General features: G+C 49.1%; 1 protein-coding gene across 1 annotated transcript in view; it reads left to right on the top strand.

Annotated features, from left to right (window-relative positions):
- Window positions 1–26,672, top strand: part of LOC149336771 (salivary peroxidase/catechol oxidase-like) — a 50,725-nt gene that overhangs the window by 11,136 nt on the left and 12,917 nt on the right. Inside the window, exons 2-11 of the mRNA XM_089554770.1 lie at window positions 7,859–8,013; window positions 10,182–10,338; window positions 13,250–13,473; window positions 16,993–17,190; window positions 20,742–20,894; window positions 22,303–22,404; window positions 23,014–23,124; window positions 23,883–24,018; window positions 24,309–24,512; window positions 25,426–25,557. Of these exons, the coding sequence (XP_089410896.1) occupies window positions 7,859–8,013; window positions 10,182–10,338; window positions 13,250–13,473; window positions 16,993–17,190; window positions 20,742–20,894; window positions 22,303–22,404; window positions 23,014–23,124; window positions 23,883–24,018; window positions 24,309–24,512; window positions 25,426–25,557 (1,572 nt within the window). The remainder of the gene's footprint in view (window positions 1–7,858; window positions 8,014–10,181; window positions 10,339–13,249; window positions 13,474–16,992; window positions 17,191–20,741; window positions 20,895–22,302; window positions 22,405–23,013; window positions 23,125–23,882; window positions 24,019–24,308; window positions 24,513–25,425; window positions 25,558–26,672) is intronic.

Below are 26,672 nucleotides of genomic sequence, written 5' to 3'. Positions count from 1 at the left end.
TCGAACCCGCATCTTTCGGGTCAGCACCAGAGCACCATAACCCCTGAGCCACTGCGTTGTCCACAAAGACTAGTAACGTTGCAAAGTATTACAAGGTGTTGCCGTTTCTCTCAAGCCTAATTTGTACTTAGCGCCCTGTTAAGCTACGCCTGTGTCGTTAGACGAAGTTCACATTTAAGAAGTGCAGTATTTTGCGGAACTAAACCGGATGAAGTGCATTTCTGCAGCGTTTTGTCACCTCGCTAGAGATGTAGCCACTGCCACTGATGACACCTGGAGTTTGCTACTAGTGCTATAACTTTAAAAAATTCTCTTCGTCCTAAAAGAGTAAAAAAAAGACTACTTTTTTCTTCCGCTGTCCTCCGGACCGAAGAAGCTGCAGGAAAAGCTTCCGCTCTCCCTCCCTCCCTCCCTCCTCCACCTTTTCAAGCGGGGATCGTGCCCATCCTCTTCTCAATAGAGCGCCCACCCACTCAAAGGCCATGCCTGCCCGGAGACGTAACCATATAGGAGATATTCTCACCACTACTCGGCTCACCTGAATAATAGACTCATAGCACACCGAGTGAACGTGCCACTTTTCAAAACATCGCAATGCATTGTATGGAGTACCGCGCCAACATCACGCCACCTCGCCCCAGGTGCATTCTTTGCCCTGCACCACTAGAGGTATACAAGTACACGGCACTGCATTCACCTCCCAAAATAGCAATGCCAGTGCCGCCTGTTCGCAGCCGAAGGAGCTAAAAGGCGGCTCGCCCTCAGAATTCTTGCCTTATCGAAGCTCGCATCTGTCACGCCAGGGTGCGGCCTGAAAGGAAAAAGACAAAAGCGCAGAGAACAGAGAGGCTTAACGTCTCTCATCCTCTGTGTCTGGCTTGTGTCTGCAAACGTCGAACTGCTGCATTAACAAAGAGGCGCTGTTTGCTGGAGCCTTGTGGAAACTTTGTTTCTTCGCAGAACACAAGCAATGAGAAGATCGCGACCGTCTCGTTCAGTAAATTTTTTACATATGCTGCAGCCAAACTTAGCCTCTAGAAGGAGTGTAGAGAAAAATTACCAATGATTATAAAAGAGAAATGCCTAAGAAACCATGAGTCAAACAACCTAAACGGCTAAGTTAGCGAATCGAAACAAACTGCGGAATCAAAAGGAGGTGTATACGTATATATGCATAACATTCAATGCGAGGAAGTCAACGATGTAATAAAACTCCCTCGTAATATCCGGGTAAACAGCGGGATCTCTAGGTAAATGAATGCAAGAGGTCAGCTGTGACTGCAGCCCATGAAAGCCAATGTTATTTGTAATGGCTAAGTGAAATGGTAACGATTAGGTGTTGACTCACTCGGACCACGGATGAATTTATAGACGACCGCATTCACGCCCACACGTACAAATACAACGTACAACTACACGTACAATTACAACGGGCTTCAGTTATACGATCCACCTTTAGGGTGAGCTCCTAGTAACGGCTCTCGTAATAAAAGAGAGAGAGAGAGATCTGCTGTCACTTGTCATCAGCAACACCCACGTATGAAATTGTAAGGCAAAGTCCTCACACAACGCTCCCTGCCTTCTGGTGTCCCAGTATGCATAATCCATTCCTTGCCTTTAGAATGGCATTCCGTCAGCACCGCTAGTTGGTTATCTGCGTTCTTATAATTTTAATTCGAACATTTGGCTCCTGTACACTATGTACTTCATGATATTGCTGCCCTTCAGCCCACCCTTTTGGTCAACAACTGTGGGGGTCTAGTGTCCTGCCAAATACCAATTAAATTTCTTGTTTGGCTACAAGTTTGTCATGATGTTATTGCAATGCTGATATACTATATCGTCGTTCTCTCTATAGGTCTCATCTCACCAAACTCGTTTGTATTCTAAAATGCATCACAAGAGTAATTTCCTACTTCTTCCTAGATCTCCGTACTTAGGACAAGTCAACGATGCGCACAAAACATATACAACACGTCTTTCACTACCCCTCCGCCCACATCGCAGGAGCTACGGTACAGGTCCTGAATTTGTATTATGTTCACTCGGTTATACTGGACCGTGTTCGAGAAGTGTCAGGCTGACGGCCGATGCATGGTATGGTGCGAAACGTGTTATAAACTAGCTTGCGTTTTTGTACTGCAAGCGTAATTGTGAAGGCTTAGCATTTCCCTCGCTTTAGAACGCCGCAGCCTTAAACTGAGGTTGTGCACGCATCAGTCAGCTGTTCTTGAACCTGGAGCCCTTCATGGCGACCGTAAAGGTCTACGAGGCTACGAGGCTCTAGAGGCTCGCATTAGTGTTCTGTGGACACACCTGATCCACAGCTAGCATGAGAGAGCCTGGACACGAGCTGCCCACGGCGCAGTGCTGCCGACAAGAACATCCACTAGCACCGCCAAATGGGCGCTTAAACTTTCTTGGACGTCCTGGGGACGTTCGAGATGTCCTGCGGACGTCCAGTGAAGTTTCAGTGCCCACTGGGCGTCGTAATGCTCCGAACTAGAAAGAGCTTTTCAACCCGTCTCCGACACTTGCAAACCCTCTTTCCACCAGCACTAGGAGAAGAATAAACGTCTATTCAAGGATTTTCATAGTGGTCTGTGACCCAAGTCCATGGCTCCGTTGTATCCTGCCGCCTGTATGGCCCTGGATATCAGCTGTGGTCGTGTTTTCCAGGCCAGGCTTGGTCAGCGTGTCCCCCCCCCCCCCCCCGCCCTGCTAAGGTCGTCTATCTTGGCGATGTTCCGGTTCTTTTGGCACGCCCATACCATGTGGTGCTAATCACCATGTTCATGGCAGCACTTGCTTATCACCTGACCTTGAACAAGGAAAGAAAGCCTCCTGACTGGAAAGCTGTCTACGTTTCGAAGCAGGGGCTAAAGCTCTGCTGGCCTGCTTTGATTTGGCCTGATGAGCCCGAGAAGGCACAGCCTGCTTGATAGAAAATCCTCTTTCTCTCCTTTCTTTTATTTTTGACGTGATTCGAGGTGAGCTTGCGAATCGGCTGCAAAAAAGGGGGTATGGGGATCGGACACATGCGTAAACATCATCCTATAAACAGGCGATTAGTTACAAGCGGGTAACCAGAGCTCGTAGGTAACAGTAGGTATGGAACTCAGCTTCAATACCTGGCTATTCCCCGTGTGCACTTGCACTCGTTAGTAGATTCACTGGAAAGCTTTTCCAGTGACTCTACATGTTAGTAGATGGAGGCGCCAGCTAGGGGCGGCTTCTGAAAACTGTCGCTGTGTGTCGTCGTTAACTTCACAAGCCCTAAACTGCATTTATTGTCGTCGGTTTTCATTCATCTCTCGCACTGTCACACCTATGCATTTTTGTTACGCCACCTGTTTCAGAGATTTTGTTGCCAGCGCGATAATCAGTCATCTCGGAGTCCGGAGCTTTTCACATGTGGTGTAGTAAAGAACTCTGAAGCCATCGCTCTTTCTAGGACAATACCTCTAGACAGCATTTCACTTTTCAGTAGGAAAATAAATGTCAAATGAACCGAGTCTCATTCAGTTGAAAGGAGTTGTAGCGACTCGAAAGGCTATATTGGTGGTATCATCATCATCAGCCTGTCTACGCACACTGCAGGATAAAGGCCTCCCTCATGTCTATCCTATTAACCCGGTCCTGTAACAGTGGCGGCCTTATCTCTGCAAACTTCTTAATTTCGTCCGCCTATCTTTCTGCCGCCTCCTGCTATGCTTGCTCGTAGCCACATTATTCCACGAATACTTAACAATGGATACGGAACAAAAGAGAAGCACATAACAGAAGGCCGCATGCGCAAATTCTTGTTTCGTCCCACTGCGCTCTTAGGTATTAGCTACGGCTCATCCTATACACAGTTCAACCATTGAAAAGTTGAAAAGCGATGTCGTCGAAAAGTCTCTGGTTTGCGCGACCGCTCCTGTGTACTAACGACTGCGGCAACTTACGCCGCCACAGTCCTGGCAGGTAATTCAGTTCGCATAAAAATTGTTCGCGGTCTTCGATGACGTCTCGCCTGATTTATTATGCCTCCGCACAACAGCGCGGCCGCCCGCGCGCGCACACACACACACACACAGACACACGCGCTTAAGCACACAGGAGTTTGCGGCGAAACGTGACCGCCGCGTCAAGCCGCGTCGTATTACGTCACCAGAAATACCGGAACTCACATACCCCGCCGCGGCCTCTAAAGCGACGGGTTCAAGGAGAGACGCGCAACTACAGCCGGCTGCATAGACGGGCAACGATGTCGCCGCCTCCAAACCAGGAAGCGATGGCGGCGAGATCGAACAATTGGTTCGAGGCCGTCATTACCGTCTGCCACCCACAGATGACGCCGACGACGACCAGGAAGGGGGCCGAACGATGGGCTGACCCATTAAACCTCCCCTCGCACCCTCTCTTCCGTCCTTTAACGTCTTTCGCCAAATTCTGCCGATCGACGAAATCACCGGTTGCTTAACGCCCGGACCCAATCAGCTGCGCCTCGATAAAGAGGTCGACCCCGGAGTAGCACGAAGCAACCGGCGTACGCATCATCTTCAACTTATTTTCCTTCCTCCTTCATATTTATGCTCTTTTTCTCTGAACATTTTGGCTGCCCCCCCCCCCCCCCCCCCCTTTTATGTGGTTGTGCACGTGCACCTTTCGAAATACTCCTGGGGTGTCCTTTCGGGAAACCACGTGGCATCATTTACTGGCCCCTTTCGTTATGTCATCCCCGGGCGGCATGCGTATGACGTCAGGTCACGTGACACGCATCAAACGCGAAAAAGGAACAATGTGCAACAAGCGGTTTCTATTACCCTTTTTTTTCTTTTTTGTTATGATTCTTCCAGTAGTCTCGATTGCGTTTCATCACTTCGCTTGCGTCCGGTGGGAGGAGAGAGGAGGTGGGGGGGTATGAGGAACGGAATTCTGAGGAGATGCAGAGCTCCGTTCGAGAAAATGACTTCAAGATGGTGATGCAACGCACCGCCAGAGTCGTCTAACCCTTACCCAGCAAAAGGATGAGAAGGTCGTGTCGCGTCTGCGAGCTTCGGAAAGCGGCCGTCCCACCGAAAAACCATAAATCAGACGCGGACCTGAGAGGCAGCCGTCAATTTGGCGTCGTCTCGGGTCCCAGACAGAGCAGCAATTATAGTGCGGTCAGCGAAGTTTCCACAGCTCTTGGCCTGGTCTGCCCGACTCGAAAAGGAAACCGTTGCTTCGCGATTACCACATCGGCCGCTTTCAATCCTCCGTGCCCTCAGGCGAGGCCGCCGGCGGAAGCTCGACTTATCCGCTCGTCGCAGGAGGGCGCTACGAGTATCTTCTCCGCATAAAAAAAAAGGCGCCAAACATGAAGGCGACGGGACAGCGAAAAGTAAAGGCAGAGGAGTATGCCGTCGTAGACATCTCGCGCGGCGTTGCGCTCTGTATTTTTTTTTTTTATGCCGTCGCCTCTTTTCTGCGACACTAACCCTGTCCTGTCAGGGCGTATGGAACGGCAACGCACTTGTCAGTGTCAGGAAACCATTACCGTAGATTGCTCGTGCACCAGAATGAAGCTTTGAGAGAGTACGCAGGCGAGGTTATCAGCGTCGAGTGAAAGGCGCAGGAAGAACTGACACGGTGGTTCCGTGGTCTACTTATGTTCTGGGCAGTGTTCGGTGGCGGCAACGCTCCTGTCACGGGGGCACTTCAATTGCCTTGAGGATTTGGTCCTTTCATTCAGAGACATGATTCGCCGCTATACGGTAGCAAGTTACGCCTTTGTTGCGATGGACCTTGGGAAAAAGAGAGGGTGGAGGAGGGGGGGGGGGGGGGCTGTAGCGGCTGTCTGAAACCGTTGAAGCCCAACGGAACTGCCTTAGAAACTCGACATTTTTGTGATAAGTGGATCCCTTGATGTAAACGCATTTGAAAAGGGTCCTATGTCAGGGGTGTATTAGACTGCAATGCTTCCATGCTGGCGCTTACTTAAACCAATGGCGACATAGGGCAACTAGGTCATATAAATCCTCAAGGAGTTAAGGAAGTAAATTATTGGGGCGGCGGAACAATTTCAGCAGAGTTATAAAAAGGTATAGCAGCGACTGTATCTTAAAGCAACCTCAACCTCTAAAACCGCCGAGCTCGCAGTTGACTGTGGTGGCATGCAGTCATCTGGACAGCATAGGGCCGGTTGAACCCTTCACAAGCTCAAGGACACCTCTCGACCTTAATAAACGTACCTTCTCCTCAGCCTATGTGAAACGCAAGAGGCCGTATATGCCTGACAGTCTCGATGGTTTTTCGAAAACAAAAGTCAAAACTACGGGACCTCGCGGCTATGTGCGGCGTTCCTTACGTAATATCCTCGCGAATTCTTCGCGAATGTCAGACCTGACAAGCGTGAATCTGCAATAAAGAGCGAGGTTATCAGAGTGGCCAGGTAGTAGAGGCATCTATGGTGTCCAAAGTTATCGGTGCAATGCCGGCAAATCCACGGAGGTACTGTGTTTCTGGCGCTCATCAAACTGGAGTACGCTGACCCTCTTCAGGTACCGACTTAAAAGTAAAAGTCCGTGTCCCGTCTACTCACCAAGAAATACTTGTGTCAGGCTCTCCAACATTCAGGAAACCAAAGCAATCGCTCGGCCAGGACGTTGCTCATTTATGGTGTCTTGAGTGTTTGTGCGTATCAGGTATAGCTCCAACAACGTGGCATTTGCGAGACACCCACCGCGGTGGCTCAAGGTGGCCCATGCTTCCCTGAGGTTTTTTTCGTGGATTTTTCGTTCACGATCAACGACGTCGACGACGCCAGCGGCAACGCTGTTTTTTTTTTTTTTTGTGACACAAGCTCCTTAAAGCTATCGGGTTAAAATTCTTTTGTGATGTTCGATGTTAGGGTACGGTAAAGAAGCTAGGTGGTCTAAATTAGTCCGGAGCCCTGTACTAAGGCAACTCTTTCTGTCCCTGCTTCCTTTCACCACCTCATTGGGCCGCACATATTGCGACAATTACTAAGCCTTTCCTTTCTTTATAAGACGATGGGCCACCACATTCATTACAACATCGGCCCGACCTAGGCCTTAGCTGCAAGAAAGCTCGGCCAGTGACTGAGCGCTATGCGCAGAGCTATCCTGATACTGAATTCGCTTTATCCGAACTGCTCTAATTTCAAAGCGCTCCTCTGCATTTGGACAGATACACGCGCGCACGCACCCACGCGCGCACGCACACACACACACACACACACACACACACACACACACACACACACACACACACACGCACGCACGCACGCGCGCACGCACGCGCGCACACACACACACACACACACACTGCCCATGTGCGTGTACATGTGCCTGGCAACATGCACGTCATCATCATAATCATCATCAGCCTGACTACGCCATTGCAGGGCAAAGGCCTCTCCCATGTCTCTCCAATTAACCCGGTCCTTTGTCAGTTGCGGCCACCGTATTCCCGCAAACTTCTTAATCTCATCCACCCACCCAACTTTCTGCCGTCCCCTGCTACGTTTGCCCTCTCCCACTCCGTTACCCTTAAGGACCAGCGGTTATCTTGCCTGAACTAACCATAAACAAGTTCCAACACCACTTCTGAGTATCATTCTAAGCATGTTTACAGTCCTCAACTGTACACCCAATGGTGATTTTGTAAGTTGCCACTTCTGCGAAATAACAGAAATAAGGACCACTTTGGCTCCAGAATTTTAACCGCGCGTTCCCCTTTATTGACACTGGAGCGGAATGTCCGTGTCCTTACTGCCGGTAAACCCTCGCATTCAGCACCAACACGCTGCTTCACAGGGCGCCCTCTCCCCTCTCAACGCACTGCCCTTCCCTCTCCCCCGTGCACGCAGGTGGCTGCTGCTGCTCATGATCGCCGAGGTGGCGGTCGTGCGGTGGGCCGGGACCGACCGCTCCTCGGACGCCCGGATGCTGCGCGAGATGGCGCAGGAGGCGGCCAGAAAGATCCACAAGAGGGCAGCCTCCACGCCGCCACCACGACATCCAGGTAGTACATGTGGCGCACCGTTGTGCGCATGCGCACACTGATACGCAGCTCTAAGGGTGCTAACAGCACATCCCCGCCCTTTGTTACGATACTTCGTTCCGATTAATTAATTCCCTTGCTTCTCCCATCAGAGTTAGTCCATTAGCTATATCAGCTCGTAGCTAGTAACTATAGCTACTAGATTAACAGGCAATGGGGACCGGCTGGAGGGGAGAAAAGAGAGTATAAACAGATCACAAGATATGGTCTACTGTTCCCAACGTTTTTGGATCCCTTTCAGTTTGCAAGCACCCCCGGGCCGCGCCCGGGAAAGCGGCCCCCGTCCGCTTCCTCTCACCACGCGGCGCTGCTGTCGCTATCGGCCCGGAGCCGCCGGAGCGCTCGCGCTTGGCAGTTGCTGTGACAGCCCGTTCTCATCCGCGATAACATTGGGAACGAACACGTCGAACTCAAATTTGCTGTACTTCTGGAGCTGTCACATTGAAACTTCAGTCTCATGGTTAAAGAAATGTTTCGCCTGGCTAGTAAGGCTGCGATAAAGAGCAGGCTGATGCCAGTTCGCAAAAAAAAACAATTGTTTGCATTGCGCTTTATCGCATCGCGTTTGCGATGTTTAGCGCTGATGACATGCGTCTGTTGGAGTAAAGCTATCAATAGCTCTTCGGGAGAATGCACGAAACATTAATGAAAGGTTAAAACTAGCGATGTTCCGCTTCTAGATCAGTCACGAAATTCCGCGCTATGTTATCAACGATGCACCACAGAAACGAGCAGCATTTGGCACGTTCTTTAGAATGCCAATTTCAGTGAACACAAGTATAAATGCAGACACACTTAGCTGGTTGCAGGAAGGGAATAACCTATAGAAGAGCTTTTTATTTGCAATGATCGCACAGACGGGAGCAGCGTCCTGCACTTTCATTTTTAGAATGTTAATTTCGTTGAACACAGACAAGCATTAAATGCCGACACACTAAGTCGGAAGCACGGAGGGAATGGCTACAGAAGGCGAGCTTTTTTATTTGCAATGACAACCTTTTCTCTGTTCTCCAGCCGACCGCTCACGTCTCTCGCATAGAAGTGCATGCGTGTCACTATGACAAAATGCAGCACTTGGCACGTAAAAGTGGCCATATGCTCTGCACATCCAAGCCGAGCAACGTTTTGCAATTCCAGCTCGTCTACACCTCTCAAAAAACGTCCCCAAAAACGGGACCTTCTTTCAAAGAAATCGAGATTGCTTTGTTTACAATGTTGGTAAACTCTAGTATCTTTTTGGTGGGATGCTTTAAGCACCCTTGCTTGAAGCTTTTGTATACTGTAAGATAAGCGTCACTGCCAACAACTGGAACAGGGGAGCTGATATCTTCCATGCTGATATCTGCTGGCTGCTCTAAATCAGGCGGCGGCGACGATGGCGTAGACGCGAAGGGCCACTCTGGTCGGCCAAACAGCGTGGCGAGCGCCACCGCGCAGCAGGAAACGGAAAGGCGACAATCCGCGCACCGCAGCTTTCAAACTGAAAGGGATCTAAAAACGTTGACTGTTCCCATACGTACTTCAAGAGGGCTTTTTGGCGGGCTAGTTGGGGCATGAAGTCAAGGCAAGGAAACAGCGCAAAAGACAAGAATGTGACATGATACGACAGGCGCTGAACTAATGCGCTGAAGTTGTTCGTTCAGCGCCTGTCGTATTATGTCACGTCCTTGTCTTTTGCGCTGCTTCCTTCACTTGACTCCAATACGTAGGTACATACGTGAACTACCATTGGACCATACTATTGTACTGACGTCGTACTCAAACGCAGTTCGGACACCGGTGTCTCTGGCGACATGTTGTGAGAGTGTACCACTGCCTAACCATAAGTCTTTCAAGATTTAGAAACTTTATGCGATGTGCTATGGTTCCTGGCCTTAGGTATTTTAATCGCGTTAGTGCTCACGCAGCTAGGAGCGACGTTTATCCCATAGTTTCTTGTTATTTAGCATAGTATTATAGTAAACGTAGGTATTGTTGACGACGGTTCAGCAATGCTGCCTTCCGCTTTCGTGCTTGGAATGTGTCAGGTTTTTTTAACCAAATCCCTATACCTGTTCTACGCGCAATTAAGTCGTTTATAAAGTGCAGGGCACATACATTAAGTGGTTCCCCTCCCCACATAACCGCAGTGCAAATGAGGGGAGGCTCGTACAAGGGCTCGCCGCCTGCCGGCTGCCCTGGGGCCCACATGCGTCACGTGACCAGCCGGGGACCGACGGACACCTCTCGGCGCAAGGCCCGTGCCGCCACGCTCTTCGAGGAGACCACCCGGCTGCTGCTACCCAGGCAAGCTGGCCTAGTTTTCTCGTGCTGCAGACGCCTATGGACTACATAGACCACAGAGCATACTGCTGTTACATTAATGGCGATGGCGATGACGATGTCATGCCCTCTGTAGTTGGTTCACAAGCGTATGAAATCCCAGCCACGTTATAAAAGCAAAGCGAGCTAAAAACAAACAGGAGAAAAGATAAAAGGTTTGGCTTGGTTTATGGGGGTTTAACGTCCCAAAGCGACTCAGGCTATGAGGGACGCCGTAGTGAAGGACTCCGGAAATTTCGACCACCTGGGGTTCCTTAACGTGCACTGATGTGAAGAACCCCAGGTGGTCGAAATTTCCGGAGCCCTTCACTACGGCGTCCCTCGTAGCCTGAGTTGCTTTGGAACGTTAAACCCCATAAACCAAACCAAACTTTTCATCTTTTCTCCTGGTGGTTTTTAGCTCGGAAAGAAAGAAGATGTAAAAAAAGCCAACTCGACTAACGATGACTAAATCCTTAGCATTCATGGAACTTTTCAGATTAACCCCTCTGGACGCAGTCACACGAGCACTTGGCTGTGGCAGCTGCAATCCTATTGGAGAGTTTGACAGAACCAGCGTACTGCGCATGCGCGACACAGTTCGAATGCACGTGCGCCCAATCGATAACAACGAAAAGACGTGTAGTTATACTCCCGGAGGTGCAACTAGAACGAAACTGTAGGATAGGTTAGGATTAGGCGACACCAGAGAAGTGTTCGACACCTGGCCCGCCTTTACACGTAGCTTGTAGTGGGAGAGAGCATGGGTTATAAAGTGTCGCAATCTCGGAGGAGCAGCAAGCACGCCCTCTTTCATATTTTCTCTGGTGGCTCGCTTCCATGTCACCGAGGTCGTTGTCCTCTGCTGTCCAAATGTCATTCATCCCTCTTATTCTCTTGCATTATTATAGCTTCAGCCTCGAGCATTCCTCCTTCGACAACTCTCTCCTCTCTATCGATGATATACACCGTACCTCAGTCAAAGTAAGGCCGGAATGAAACGCGAACAGTGTCTGTTAAGAAGACAAAATATTTTAACTGCGTACTTTCAGCTGCAGAATGCAACTAGCGTGATTAATGTTTCTGGGTTAAAGGTATTCCGTAGTGCAAATTCATAGACCTGTTGTAAGAAGTGTCTCGCTGCGAAGTATAAAAGTGTGGCATACGCGTGTTCGCGTTTCATTCCGGCCCGACTGTACCTCCACTATAATAGGATACAAGTCAAGAACGCAGCGGCGAATACCTATCAAAGGAAGCCCTTCAGCCAATGGCGTCGACCGACTGTCATGACGTCATGGTTAATCATATTTCACGGAGGCACATGCAAGTCACCTGCAATCACCCGCTTGATGGTTTGTTTATTTATTTGGTTAGTGTCAGGGCCGTTGAGCCGCAACAGATAGGAGTGGTAAGTAACTGTACGCAACCAATACAATAAGAGGAGTTTCACGCGATAGAGTATGCTGCTCGTTGGGTCGAAAAGCCGGCGCTGTGACCTAGGATTAAACCGTTTTCGCATACCGCAGACGTATTAGCGGAGACATATACCGGTTTACCGGACGCTGGCCGGCTGCCCTTACCAATATCACAGCGCGTGCGCATTAGACGTCCCGTAAATCGGTATTCGTCTCCGCTAATACGTCTGCGGTATGCGAAAAACGTCTGTTGAGAGGAAGGCCTCAGAAACATGACGGAAATATTCCCAGAAATTTCAAATGAAGAATGAAACTTCAGGTTGAGAAACTTGAGGTATTGAGGTTCGAACCCAGGCCCTCTGCGTGCCAGGCGGACACGCAACGCATATGGTCGTTGGCTTAAGTGTGTCAGAGGGGCACCAAGTGAATGCGTGAATGCGGGCACCAAGTGAATGAAATCTGCTTGAAATTCTACTCCATGTTGCAAGGGTAGCAGAAGGAGTGACAAAAACACACCAATTGTCTTGTTAAGCAACGTATTATTCTCCTGAAGGCCACAGAAATCATTACATCAGAAATTGTGGTGAAATAGATTGCTCTTCGTCATCATCCTATATCCCCTAAATGACAAAGGCCTCTTCCATTGGCCTCCAAATTTCTAATCTCGGACGCCTACCTGACTTTCTGTCATGCATGGTTAGGGAACAGCGCAGGGACAAGACACAAGGAACGTTCAGACACACACGAGCGCTGACTATCAACTTACTATCACGCCCGGCTGGGCTTACCTCTCCTTGGAACTTACTCCGTTGACTTGAGTTACCATCGGTTATCTTGCCTTCGCATTACAGCCCTGTCTCGTAGTTGTAGTGATTTTTATTTTGCATTGATTATGGAAGGTCAAAGAATTTTTGCTGCCCCGGCATCTGCTATCGCTGCTGGAAGCACCTGAGCTGGGGCAGCGGAAATAAAGGATAGCAGGCAGTGTGTAGGAGTGAAAATAAAGAGGCGAGGGGATAGTAGAAAGGACAGGGGGAGGAGTACACTGACAATGAATCTATTTACATATATACATGATAAATATAAATATATACAGGTCGCACGCGCGTGAAGGTCTGGTAGAACACAGTACAAACACACGCGCACGACACAAAGCACAAAACAACTGGAGTGGGGGCGTCCAGCTGTTCATCGTTCAAGGTAGCGCACACGGAGCGTTCGGTCACTGCAAGTAACTACCTGGCGGAGAAGCCCTGTCTATGCCATGTCCATTTCTTTTCCTTCATTTCAACTAGGAAATCATCAACTCGCGTTTGTTCCCTGACCACTTCTGCTGTCTTCCTTTCTCTAAACGATATGTTTTCCTTTCCGTAGCTCAGTGAGTTGTGCTCAATTTCATCTAAGACCTTTTCCCTAGCCTCCAAGTTTCTGCCCAGATCAGGAGCGATAGAAACAAAGCGAGGTCTCTGCCGTGCATGCAGGGTGGCGGGCGGCCTGGACGGTCTGCAGTCCCTCCAGCCCCTGGTGGGCAGGGACCCCCTGCTGTTGGCGGCTCAGCGGGACTGCTCCACCCCCGCGGTGGGCTCCTGCGACCCCACGACGCCCTACCGGCGCTCGGACGGCGCCTGCAACAACCTGGCCAACCCGAGGTGGGGCATGGCCTTCTCCTGCATGACCCGACTCCTTCCTGCGGCCTACAGTGACGGTACGCTTACTTCGTATACACCCTTAGACACTTCAATCCATTAAGGCGAAAGCCTTTAACGCACCATCATTGTGGACAGAAGGTTGTCGACAGAGGTGTCACGCTTTTCGGTTGGTCAAAATGGTTATGACGTCAGAGTGCGCGGATTCGAAGTAATGAGGCCACCCACGGATGCCTAACGCCCCCTTTTGGAGCAGACGGCAACTAATAAAATAGTTGTCGTCCGCTCCGACAGGGGGCGTAAGGTGTCCGTGGGTGGCCACATTACACACCTCATCACTGCGAACAGAGCCATGGATGCAACCGAACTCATCGAAGCAGAGAGATAGAGTCGTGCAGAAGCAGTCAAAGTCGGCAGTCAAAGTGTGTAGTTGTAATGTGTAGTCAGTGTGTTGTCAAATAAAGCACTTGTACAGCACAAACAGTCTCGCAGTTAATTCCAAACACTGCACCTGAAAGGCTTTTGTCTTGCACCACTTTAGAGAGCCAAAGTGCCCCCTGAATTTTTTTAACCGGTCCTTGTTCTTCTTGAACTCTTATTCATTTCCCTTTATGTGCAGTTGGCGATCACAAGATGCTCGCGATCGTCCTCTTGTTCTGTGTGTTGTAGCAAAGCAGAAGGTTTGGACTAGTTGGTGAAAGAAACAGAGATCAAACTAAACGGGACAAACAAGAGGAGGAAGACATCACATGCGGGGACTAGCCACATGTTTAATGAAACACGATGGAATATATGCGGAGAAACAACCGGAAACTGAGCATATCACGACCACGTGTAGAGAGCTTCAAAAACGAGGCATAAGAAAGAATGCGCGCACAAAAATTTACCCCTCAGGAGCAGAGGATAGCCGGTTATCTAAGCAATGAAATGACTTAGATAACCGACTACCCTCTGCACCTCAGTGGCATCTTTGTGTGCGCATCCTTTCGGTTTGGTTTGGTCAATGAAATGACTTAGATAACCGACTACCCTCTGCACCTCAGTGGCATCTTTGTGTGCGCATCCTTTCGGTTTGGTTTGGTCAATGAAATGACTTAGATAACCGACTACCCTCTGCACCTCAGTCGCATCTTTGTGTGCGCATCCTTTCGGTTTGGTTTGGTCAATGAAATGACTTAGATAACCGACTACCCTCTGCACCTCAGTGGCATCTTTGTGCGCGCATCCTTTCGGTTTGGTTTGGTCAATGAAATGACTTAGATAACCGACTACCCTCTGCACCTCAGTCGCATCTTTGTGTGCGCATCCTTTCGGTTTGGTTTGGTCAATGAAATGACTTAGATAACCGACTACCCTCTGCACCTCAGTCGCATCTTTGTGTGCGCATCCTTTCGGGTTGGTTTGGTTTGGTTTGGTTAATCAAACCAAACCGAAAGGATACGCACACAAAGATGCCACTGAGGTGCAGAGGGTAGTCGGTTATCTAAGTCATTTCATTGCTTAGATAACCGACTACCCTGTGCACCTCAGTGGTATCTTTGCATGCGCATCGTTTCTTAGGCCTCGCTTTTGAAACTGACTCCACGCGGTCGTGATATTGCAGTTTCCAATAGTTTCTCGGCGTATATTCCTTCGCCGCCTCATGAAATCTTCATTTGCGAGTCAGCGCGTGTGTGGTGACTTCCTCCCCTTGTTTGTCCCGTCTAGTTCGAGCTCTGTGTGTATTTTTTTAATATGCCTTTGTGTTCTCCATGTTGCGTCTTAGACTAATTAAGCATGCAGTACCAGCTATAGCCTGGCAACATACAATACAATTCGTTTCTTGTTTAGATAGATACAAAGTGGTAGAGGAGGTGAGAAAGAAAGTTAAGATCGCTTGACTAAGTTCTCAGCTCGTTTACAGCAGGCGGTGGCAGGGTAAAATAAATTTCACATATCCAACCAAATCAAATGAAGGAAAAAACGGGGTCATACTCACTCGATTTCAAGGTTATCGCTTTCGTTTCGGACTAAAGGGACCAATATATTTTTCACGGCTTGTCTGCCACTTCATCTGCAATATAATGACGATGCAGGATAGGGGAGGCCTTCTTCTATCTAAGCACGTGTATTCCATTCAGCCTTCTTGGGCAGATAAACCACATTAGAGCAGTTTAGTCCGAGCTGGTTAAGCCTGAAGTGAGCACCTTCATACCGCTGCTTACTGGGGCAGCAAGAGTTTATGGGATGCGGGTGAGCGGACAGGAATTTATTTCGGCACAGACCCCGCAAGCGAATTTCCTGAAAGGCCTACTACGATCATGAGGGGACGTGCATGTTCCACCTGCTGGCATCAATACCTGACGACTTGGTCGCCGCGCAGCGCTACAGTAATTTGCTCGAGAGAAGACGTATGCAGTAAACTTTTGCTGACGACTCGAAACTCGTGCAGCGATACCGAGAAAGAATATGCCGCGAGAAATGCACGTTGTCTGTCGGCAGCACAAAATGGGAAGCGCTACAAAAGCTTCGAGGAATCAAAAAAGAAGTAATGATTAGCGTTAGGCTGCAACTGGGGTGAGGGTGTGCTTTACTAAAAGAAATGGTGTCTACTGAGCAGCGGCGACCATTGGCTGAGTATAGCCGGTATAAATCTGAGATTAGTTTACAATATCCCGACACTGGGCATGACAGAGAGAAATCGTCCGAACAAAGAGCTTGTCAAGCACACTTCGTGCTTTCGTAGGAGTAACCTGTCTCCTGATGACGATGCCAAAGAATGAGGTCACCTTCTGTGCCAAAGTGTTTGTTCTGATTTTTAATGCAATAGTGTTAGAATTTACGTCTGCGGCTAAATACACCATCCGATGTCACGAAATTCGCTGACCGGTCAATACAGGTCACGTGACCTTGAGACTTCCTCACAACCTGATTACCGGTTTGTGAGCAGCCTGCCCACTTTGGCAGGTGGCAATTAAATTAATGATTGGTAGAGAGAGGTCGCGCGACCTTGTGACGTCATTACACCCTGCACACCGGGTTGTGAGCAACGCAGTTTCTAGATAGCAACCTAGATAGCATTAGTGTTCTCTTCAGGAGCAACCCGGTGCCATCCAGTGTCACGAAATTCGCTGATTGGTGGGGAGAGGTATGACGAAACAGTCGTGGAAATCAAAAATCAGAAAAAAAAAGTTGGTATATGGAAACGTCAGCACCACCACAGCATCATCATCATCAGCCTGACTACGCCCACTGCAGGGCAAAGGCCTCTCCCATGTCTCTCCAATTAACCCTGTCCTTCGCCAGTAGCGGCCACCGTATTCCCGTATATCTTTTACTGCAGCTAGCAGTTCGAATATGGTAGTTAATGGAGAGACAATTGAAATAAAACTGACGCAAACATGAACAGAATCAGGAACAGGAGCTGGGACAAATTTTAAATCTAATGCTGTAGCATTCCAATCTTATTCCGATCTTAAGGGTGACTTAGACGCCACTAGTCTTGTTGTCTGTGCTCATGACCTCTTCAAATATGTCGAGTGAAACTGAATGAAATGGAACTCCTTACACATCTCCCTCTTTCTCGGGGCGGGGCGCAGGCGTGAGCAGCCCCCGTCTGGCCAAGAGTGGCCAGGAGTTGCCCAACGCGCGGCTCATCTCGTCGCTGGTGCACCCGGACAGGCGGCTGCCCAGTCCGCACTTCTCGCACATGCTCATGCAGCTCGGACAGTTCATCGACCACGACCTGGCGCTGGCGCCGCTGGAGTCAGACCCCGGGGAGATCCGCAACCTGGGAAGTGAGTATACAGCTTCTGAAATGCCCTCCGTTCGTTACTCCATCTACACCAAGCGCTTGACTCACGGGTCGGCCATTACAGTTGAAACTCTTATAACGAAGTTGAACGGGACCGGCAATTGCTTCGTTATAGCCGTAGCTTCGTTATAGCCCGTGTTGACCTAGGTTCCAAAAAGAATCATCATTCCTTCGTCATATTCATTACTTTGTTATAAACCGTTTCATTATAATGACTGTACATCCGTTTGTCAAAGAGTCTATCAGGCAGGCAGTCGAATGATGACCAAGCTGGGTCGTAAACAGGACATTCGGTGATCAATTCTGAGAAAATAGCTTCAGGAAGAGAAAGGAGGCATACACGGATCCTGTATCTTTGCGCAGAAGAGAATGCTCAATATTCCGAGTGGTTCACCAGGCTTTAAAGAGAGATAAAGAGAGATTTAACGAAGGAAAGCCTTTGCGGCCGGCCTGATCAGTTGAAGTCTGGCCTGCTTGCTAGCATTAGCAATAGGAAAAGTAGGAATTAAGAGAATGCTGATGGAGCAATGCAGCTCGTCAACGAAGGTACTCAATCAACTTACAGCGTATAATTTTTTTCTTTTTGGGGCGTGCTTACTGTAGGAGCAAACAAAACGGTTCAGATACACCTCAGCTTAAAACCTGATAAACTGGGACTACATGGAGCTCCTAGCTCAAAAAGAAACGGGTAACCTGTTCGAAGACCATGAGCAATTATCACCTTGCAGTTAATCCATGATGTAGTAAAGGTGGGCCTTTCAAGGGACTTAAAGGGGCACCAGGACTAGTCCCCAATGGCAGAGGTTTATGTCTGCTTATGTGAAATTAACTTTTGTTTCTGCTAATGGGCGGTGAGATAGATGCCTTGAAGTCTCTAGGTACAATGTAATGGCTGGCATTGCTCATGCTGCTCCCCAGGTAGACTGCGAACAGTCCGTGCCACCCCCCCCCCCCCCCCCCCCCCGTCCCCCGTAGTGCGCATCGATAATATGCAGACACCAGTGAAAGCTTAAGCGCGTGGGCGCGAAGGTCTTGGAGGTCATGACGTCATATCGTACTAAGCTGTCGGATGCCACGCAAAGCTTCGAGTATCCCTCTAGCAACTTTCGCTGCAAAACAAAAGAAAAAAAATAACATTCTCGAGGTTCATTTTGTATCTAGCATTGTTCATTTGACAAGTCGCTATGCTGTTAGTATTCATAATACTTTTTTTTTGCTACTTCAGCTTGAACACGACTACCAATCTCACCGTCTACATTCAGCACTGATTCAGGTCAAGGTGTGCAAGAAAGTCTGGGCTTTCCTATCCGTTCGCGTTCTACGCTACAGGGAGCGTTATAGGAGTGTATCTGCGTAGAAAAAGATAGAAGAAAATAGACGCAACAATAGGACAGAGCGCAACTGAGAGAACGCAGTGCACTCGGTCCTGTCGTAACGTCTATTTCCTTCCACCTTATTTTTACGCAACTATATTCCTTTAGCGGCAAAACGAACCAACTCGCCAAAACAAAAGTGCTTAATGCTACAGTAAGATGGGCAGTTTACGAATTTGCGCAACAGATGACGTCAGCGCAAAACAACGGCTCTTACAGACACACTGAAGGCCTTTCGCGCACGCATCCTTGTGGATGTTGAAGTGTAGGCTCCCAAAAGGCTGCTAGATGGACAGCCAGCGACGATCTTATCGCGCACGCACACACTAGATCGGCTAGCTTTACTCACACGGAAGCCCAGTGTTCTCGGGAGCAAATTATGGGCCAGATTCCGCCTTGTTGGGAAGCAAAAGCAAAGCACGAGAAGGCGAAGCCAGAGCCAAGCCCTAATTTAATTGAGGCGCCCGACGTTTCGGAGCCGGGCTCAGATTTTCCTTGCCGCTGCTGGCCCCTAGAGACTTGATGGGCGAAAGAGCAAAGCGGAGCAGTCATATGGCCTGCGCGCCCGTCAGAGTCCTCCAAGATATAGCCCCTCGTGGAAGATTCCCCGGGGGGCTTTCACTCCTTATTCAATTAGGGTCGCAGCTTTGCACAACTTGATTTTTCTGGGGAGGCTCCATGCATGCGTAAGGCTGAGCAGGATTGCTTGTTGTACAATGAGCTTGCGGCGTTACGAATGCATATAATTCATTTTCGTGTGCAAATATGGAAGCCATAATTTGAGTGCCTTTCTAAGGATACTCAAGCTGTCTACCGCTAAATTGAAACAATGTGAAATTTGCTTCGCACAGATAAACAGGCTTTAGGACACTCTGCGTGTATTCGAGATGTGATAGGCATGACACGCTTGTGTATGGTAATCATCATCATCATTAAAGTCATGACAACGGTCAGGATGCATTATCGCGGTGTCCTAGACACTGACACATCCTGTTCTAGGTACTAGTGCTCCCGAGGGCTACACAATAACTTAGTAACCGGTCTCACACCAGTCATGTCGCACAGAAAGTAAGTACTAAGTTATCCGGATAGAAGTTTTCAGTGATTTCGCTTTCTTCCATAGCTCTCTAACACAGCGCAGGACTCATATCGATGGCCCTGTAAACTAAAAAGAAAAACAGGCAAAAACGAGTGAACTGATCATAGCATTAAATAGCTCAGTACAAACATCGCAACGTGGAGAGGCGGTTGTGCTCTTCTCCGTCAAGAGGGCAGCGGCGTCACACGGTTCTCGTTAGCACCATGTTAACTGACAGCTTTCGCATAACGTGTACATTACCGGCATACGGGGAGTGCACCCACCGCCAGTGCGCTCACGCTGATTGGTCCTGATGCGGCAGGAGGACGCGCAACTGCCGGGCACCTAGCGCCATCTGGCGCCGCCAAGGCAATAAGCACATGCGCACTGACAACTATAGTCCGATACAACTTAAGTCTGCAGTGAAGCTCCGCCCACATTCGGCCTTGGCGCACAGAATTCGTCCATGAAGAAAAAGTAGTCCGCTGCTTAAACGTTTCTTGTTACGTAAACAAGAAGTTGATAACAAGAAGACAAATTATAAGCTCTAGGATTTTGACACGTGGATTGTTTGATATCGTCAAGCATTAAAAAGCTGATTTCGTTTACAGTTGCGATTGGCCAGCGGAGTAATACAGGACGCCGCGGACCGCGGCCTAGTGTTAGCAACTGCTGTTTTTTTTTTTTTTAAGTTGTATCCTACCTTAGCGGGTTGCTGACACTCCGGTAACGGTAACAAGGGAGACTTCCAGTTTCCTTTTAAAATTCCTTCCAGACACAGACCTTGTCTACACACACTGCCAGTTGGAGACTACTGTGAGTGTTTGCGTGTTTAATAACATAGACCTGCTACCTCACAGAACTCTGCCGCACGCTGCCATCTTTAATCACTGTTTAAGCCTCGCTGTGGCGCAGCAGTCGCTGGCAGTATTGCGCGAGGCTAGTCCCACCTGTGCCTCACAACAACCTCACTGCCACCAGTAAACGTGTGTAAACAGTCAGCGATTTTGCGACGCCACGAGAGTGCGCGGGAGGGTCTGTTGAAAGCCAGCGTGCACCCAAGACGTCTTCCTTCGCCCGCAGACCCGAACAACCCAATCGACTGCTGCAGCCCCGAACGCTACGTGCTGCCCGAGTGCTACTCCATCCCCGTGCCAGAGGGAGACACCTTCTTCGGCCGCCTGGGACAAACCTGCATCAATGTGCCGCGCTCGGCGCCCTGCTCCTGCCAGCTGGGTGAGTTCCGCAGTGAGACTCTCGTATAAGACGGCATATTGAAGTCCGAGACGACGAACATCCTGTCCTGGACTGTTCACTACGTAATACTAGCCGCTTGCTCGACAACCACGGTACCAATTCTAGCTTCACCGGATCTGTTAGACAAGCAAGCGAGCTGAGCCTTTCCTTTCTTTCTCTCTTTCTTTCTTTCTTTCTTTCTTTCTTTCTTTCTTTCTTTCTTTCTTTCTTTTTTTCTTTCTTTCTTTCTTTCTTTCCTTCTTTCTTTCTTCCTTTCTTTCCTTCTTTCTTTCTTTCTTTCTTCCTTTCGTTCTATCTTTATTTCTTTATTCAATACTTCAAATCTTCTGCAGGTCCAAGCAGGATGTTAAGGCATTCGTGATGACAAAATGAGACTTTTGAAGCTAGATATTCGAATACCGCAACGCATCGCAAAATGAAAACCGTTTTACCGAAGCCAGCTCACAGACAGTTATTGGGAAAGAGTTGGTTCAGACTTAGCATAGGACGTAGAAAAAATCTAGTTTGCCCTCGCCACTTCCGTTTTCTTTTTCTGTTTATTTGTTTGAAACTGGGAAATAACCGATTGCATTTAACCCGATGGAGAAAATATCTTTCAAAACCTACTAGTCTCGTGTATCGAACTAGCGTGAAACAATCGTAAGACTTCGTTTCGTTTTTTTTTTCTACAGGAGTGTGCGAATATCCAAAAAATGTCGAATTCGAATCAGTTGTCCCACTCTGAATATTCGTATTCTATTTGAGAGCGCATTGTCTCAGGAACTTCGAATTTTCGACACAAATCGATTACCCAAAAGTGTAGTCACAAGCATTTGTTTGTTTGTTTGTTTTGTTTGTTTTTTTTTTCGTTAACGGCTAAGAGAGTTTCACTGCCAGCTGCCAGCTACGTGAAAGCTCTGTGGCACACTCCTGTCGGCATTAAATTCGATATGACAGGACATTTTTGTAGCACACGATGTTATTACCTGGCAGCGCGTGATATTTGATGCCCTTTTCTCTCAAGATAAGTTCAGAGTTATTATTGTGAGCATAATTAGCGCGCTCCTACTTGGACAGTTATTCCGGCACTGCCTCCATAAGGCCCTTTTGAGATTACAAAAAAGATAATCGTGCTTTTTTTCCTACAACTGCACATCCAAAACATCTCACCGCGCCTTTTAGCGATCGAAAGTTAGCCTATAGACATTTCCAATGAACACTCCCTGGGCGCCACCATATTTCTCTCTGAACTGTTGTCACCAGGCGCCAGCGCGGTCGAAACCGCAATGCTAACTCTTTGCACCTGTTCACAACAGTCGAAGAGCAGGTGCTTTGTCATCTGCCTCTATACCGTTTCCCGTTTCCTGCTACCCGCAACCACTCACATGATGCCTCTCTCGTCCGGCAGGACCTAGGGAACAGCAGGACTCGCTGACATCATACCTGGACGGATCGCACATCTACGGAAGCAGCGACGTAGACACCGCCCGCCTCAGGCTCTTCCAGTACGGTCAGTGCCCTCCTGTACGGTCTGTTCCACTTCCTGGCGGCGCACACGTCTAAGCTTAGACGTATATGTAAGAATTCCTGTACTGTTCTACCTCTTCCGGTGGGGAGAAGTGACAGTGATTAGCTGCGTCACCCCCCTCCTCCCTCAGGCAGGCATACATATTCACTCCACCAGAAAGCTCATTCCAATGTCCCGTGGGTAATCTGACTGATGATTCATGTCTGCACAATCATGACTATGTATTCATAGGCGCATACTGCCGAGCCAGTCTGCACATGCTGAGTACCAGATGGTGAACACTAGAGCTTTAAATCCGGACATACTACGACTCCGAAGACTATTAACCCGGTAGGAAAGAGGGGGAGGGAAAAAAAGAGTGGCAAGGAGGCTTACCAGGCACAACAAGTCCAATAGGCCACCATGCATGGAGGGGGTAAATGACCACGGAGAAAGTGGCCTGTACAGCTGTAACCATAAGTTTATTGAATGCCACACACTGCACCATCGCCTGGAGACGAACACGTTACTATTCCTACATGGTTCGCTATGGCTTAGCAAGGGGTGCTTCGTCACTGTGTTTAACTGTGTTCCGTGGCCTTATTCCCGCAGGTCTTCTGAAGACGCAGTCCCTGGAGGGCGAAGAGCTGCTGCCGCAGAGTTTCTACCCGGCTGAGGACCGCTGCAGCAACTTGGAGACTGGAGAGATCTGCTTCCGAGGCGGTGAGCAGAGTTCATTTCGATTTTTCTTCCGCATATACGTCTCCACAAGACCGTCGAAGCTCAATGCTACGAGACAGCGTACTCGAGTAAACACTAAGAAAAAACAAAGGAAGCTGCCTTGATAAAACTGCGCAAAACCAGGTGCTGAGACACGACACGTCTCAGAACTTAGCTCTCGATTCCAGCGCAGTACATCACAAGAACTCTATACACGCCACCAAAGAAGGTACTGCTGGTAGCCATCATAGTTTAATTTAATATCCGCTTAGCATAGCCTAGCTGCTACTAAGAAAAATTCTGCAACATATGCTCTTCAGTTGTAGTTGTATAGAAGTACAGCCCTTGCATGACATTCATCTTATTTAGCGGAAATTATAGGACAACAGGAATGCCCCAGCGCCTCCGCGTACCCACCGGTGACACAATGGGTACAAGCTTTCCCTTGGCCTGGTGCTCGGATTCTTTAGGGTGAAACACTTGGGAGATGGGTCTTTGAACCCACCTTCAGCAAACGAAAATACCTTGTGACATGGCGCTGTTAGGCCACAAATGCCCTTGCGCCATAAAAGATTATGATCATCATCATCATCAGGACAACGGGCAGACGAACATGGACGCGTTTTTCGTCTTCTTTTCTGTTGTCCTGTCCTTCACGCTAGATAAGGTGAATGTGATGTTAAAATACCAACTATCCCAACAGTTGACTCTTTTAAAGCCCTCGCAGTGAGCAACAAGGGACTTACCGTGACCATGCGCAGGTGACGAACGTGTCAACGAGCATCCCGCTCTCACCAGTATGCACACAGTGTGGTTGCGGCAGCACAACCGCGTAGCCCGCCGCCTGCAGCAGCTCAACTCGCACTGGGACGACGAGAGGCTCTTCCAGGAGACACGGTACGGACTTCCACAGTCAGCCTACGTCAATGCAATGCTGTATAGACTCTTATGTGCCCATGTAAGAGGGCCCAGAAGGCCCGCGTTCAAGGCAGGTCTCGGAGGCAGTGTCCCAAAATCATATACAAAGTAAACACACAATGACATCGTAATACAAGCTGGAATAAACATCCAACAGAGTTCTCAAGCATATTCTGCGTGCACAGAGGAAGGACACTTCTGTACCATGCAAGCAAAGTAGTCCAACCAAATGAGCTAAAGCATAACAGCGAAAATAATGCGACTCGCAGGCGTTTCGTGAATGCCCAGTGGCAGCACATCGTGTACGCGGAGTGGCTGCCACCCATCATGGGCCCCGAAGCCATGGTGCGATACCAGCTGGTGCCCACGGGCCGTAGCCGGTACGCGCCCGACGTGGACGCCACCATCCTCAACGAGTTCGCCGCGGCCGCCTTCCGTCTCGGACACACGCTCATCGACGGCGTCTTCCAGAGGTACGTGCGTCGTCCCTGTGACGTCCCATCACCGCATGCCTCATTGCGCTTGGACATCGTCACTTTCCTCTCATACTGCCTTTTTACCTATCGAATAGACATCAGGGAACAGCAAAGAAAGGCGGCTATTCGTATCAAGCCGTTCTTCATATCGCTATGTTTGTTGTATCCCTTGCCGTTGGGGAACTGGCAACGTTGTATCCCTTGTCATGCCCGGCCCGACTACCCGGAGCAGTCGGAGAACCCGAAGTCAAGCACCCGCCACGTACTTCCATCAACTCTCTTTATTCCCCAATTCGTGATGGATCTATATAAAAATGCATGTGTGAGATGACATGATAAGGTGCGTGCCTAGCGCCACTTAGGTAATATAAACAGAACTTCTGAATACCACACTGTCTTCCACAGGAACCCCCAGCGTCAAATGAGACGCGAACAGAACTGAAACGCACGCACTAACAACCTAAAATATTAGGGCCTGACGAGGAAGTTCAGGCATGACCTATTCACAGTTGTAAAGAGAGGTCTTTAAGCGTACGATGCGAAAACCAACCACTCTCGTATTCTGACTCCCTAGTGTAATATCTTCCAGTTTTGTAGTTCCCGTTTCAATCCTCTTGTTCGCGTTTCATTAGACGCTGGTAGTACACCGTCTACATGCTTCAGCGGTATGCGAAACAGCGTCGACGATGTCTCTCTTGAAGCCTTTCCAACGTACAGTACAGGTCTCACGCTCGCAAGGGGAAAACTGATTGGGAGCGTTTCTAGAGTCCCGTTTCTGTGCGCTTAAGTCCTGTCTGTAGTCAACAGCCACACCGGACCATAGTCGTGGTGGCGTTCTTGATTTGTAATCAAGTGTATGTCCAGTGGTACCCTCTTACCCGACACTCGCCCCTTCTCCTTATCCGCCCAGGATCGACATTGACGGCCAGCGCAGTCCGTTCGAGCTGCAGGACTTCTATTTCTTCCCCTTCTACCTCTACCACGGGGACATGGACAACATCATCCGGGGACTGCTGCGCCACCCGGGACAGCACTACGACAGGTATGACACTGGAAGCTTTCAACTGCCTCGCGGGTGCAAACCTCGACGTTCATTGTGCCCTCATTCGCTATACTCCATTCCATACATAGCAGGCAACGCTGCCAAAGCTAGCGCGCCTGTTCGCGCAGGATAAGTCCGCACGCAAAAAAGTAGTGCGCCATACAACCAAAGCGAACATAAACATATTTGGCAGTGACAAATCTTAAGTGCCGTGACTTGCACCTCCTGGACTTCGTTTTGCCTCTTGCCACATTTTCGTCCTGCGACTCGTCGAGATTTCGAGAAGCAAAAAGTACACGTGGCAGTATGATACGCGGTTGGTAGGGCGAATCGCTTCTACTAAATCCGCGGCAAAAAGTAGTTCACGCTCCGTGAAAATTAAGGCCAGAGAGCACGAACAATGAGCGCCTCATAGCTTCGACCGTGATTTTCAATGCTACCATATCGTTTTATACCGCTCTTTGTATTCGTCCAAACAGTGACCGGAGTTTCGAGAAGAACGAATGATACGTGGCGGAGTAATATAGTTTCGCGGACGCACTACTTCAACAACCCCCGCAGTGTTGCCTGCTATGTATGAAACGTAGTGTAGACGTTTGCTACGCGGGAAGAACAGCCAACCTAACGATGCGACCGGTTGACCTTTCTTCTTTCCTTCCTTATTTGCCTCTCCTTTCGGGAGAGGGCTTAACAATAGCCACGTCTGGATGCATCTTTCTCACTTGCGTGCAGTGATAGGTGTGACAGAAGGCTCTCTTTCAGATGACAGGCAGAGTTTTCCGAGACACGAACACCTCATGGAACGAAGCGATCACCTATTTTATCATGCGGGGACTTGAAATTGACGGGCAGCAATCAAGCCTGCTCCTACGCTATAATGCCGGCAGCGCCCGCGTGTAAAAGAGTTGAACGAGGATTGTGAACAGAGTGTTAGAGTGTCGCCCAGCAAAAACGAGAACTCATAATCTAAACACCCAGGCGCTAACTTGCTACCAACTGCCTGTTTACCCTCGTCCTACGTAGGGATATGTAGCTCTATCTGGCAGCCACAACTTGCGTGGTTACATTTTCCAGCGTGAAAGGATGACAACATCCGCTTCTTGAATCACATGAAA

This window comes from Amblyomma mixtum, chromosome 7 (genome assembly GCF_055824585.1).
Source record: "Amblyomma mixtum isolate Tamu chromosome 7, ASM5582458v1, whole genome shotgun sequence".
Classification (NCBI taxonomy): domain Eukaryota; kingdom Metazoa; phylum Arthropoda; class Arachnida; order Ixodida; family Ixodidae; genus Amblyomma; species Amblyomma mixtum.
This window is presented reverse-complemented; position numbering and strand designations above follow the sequence as displayed.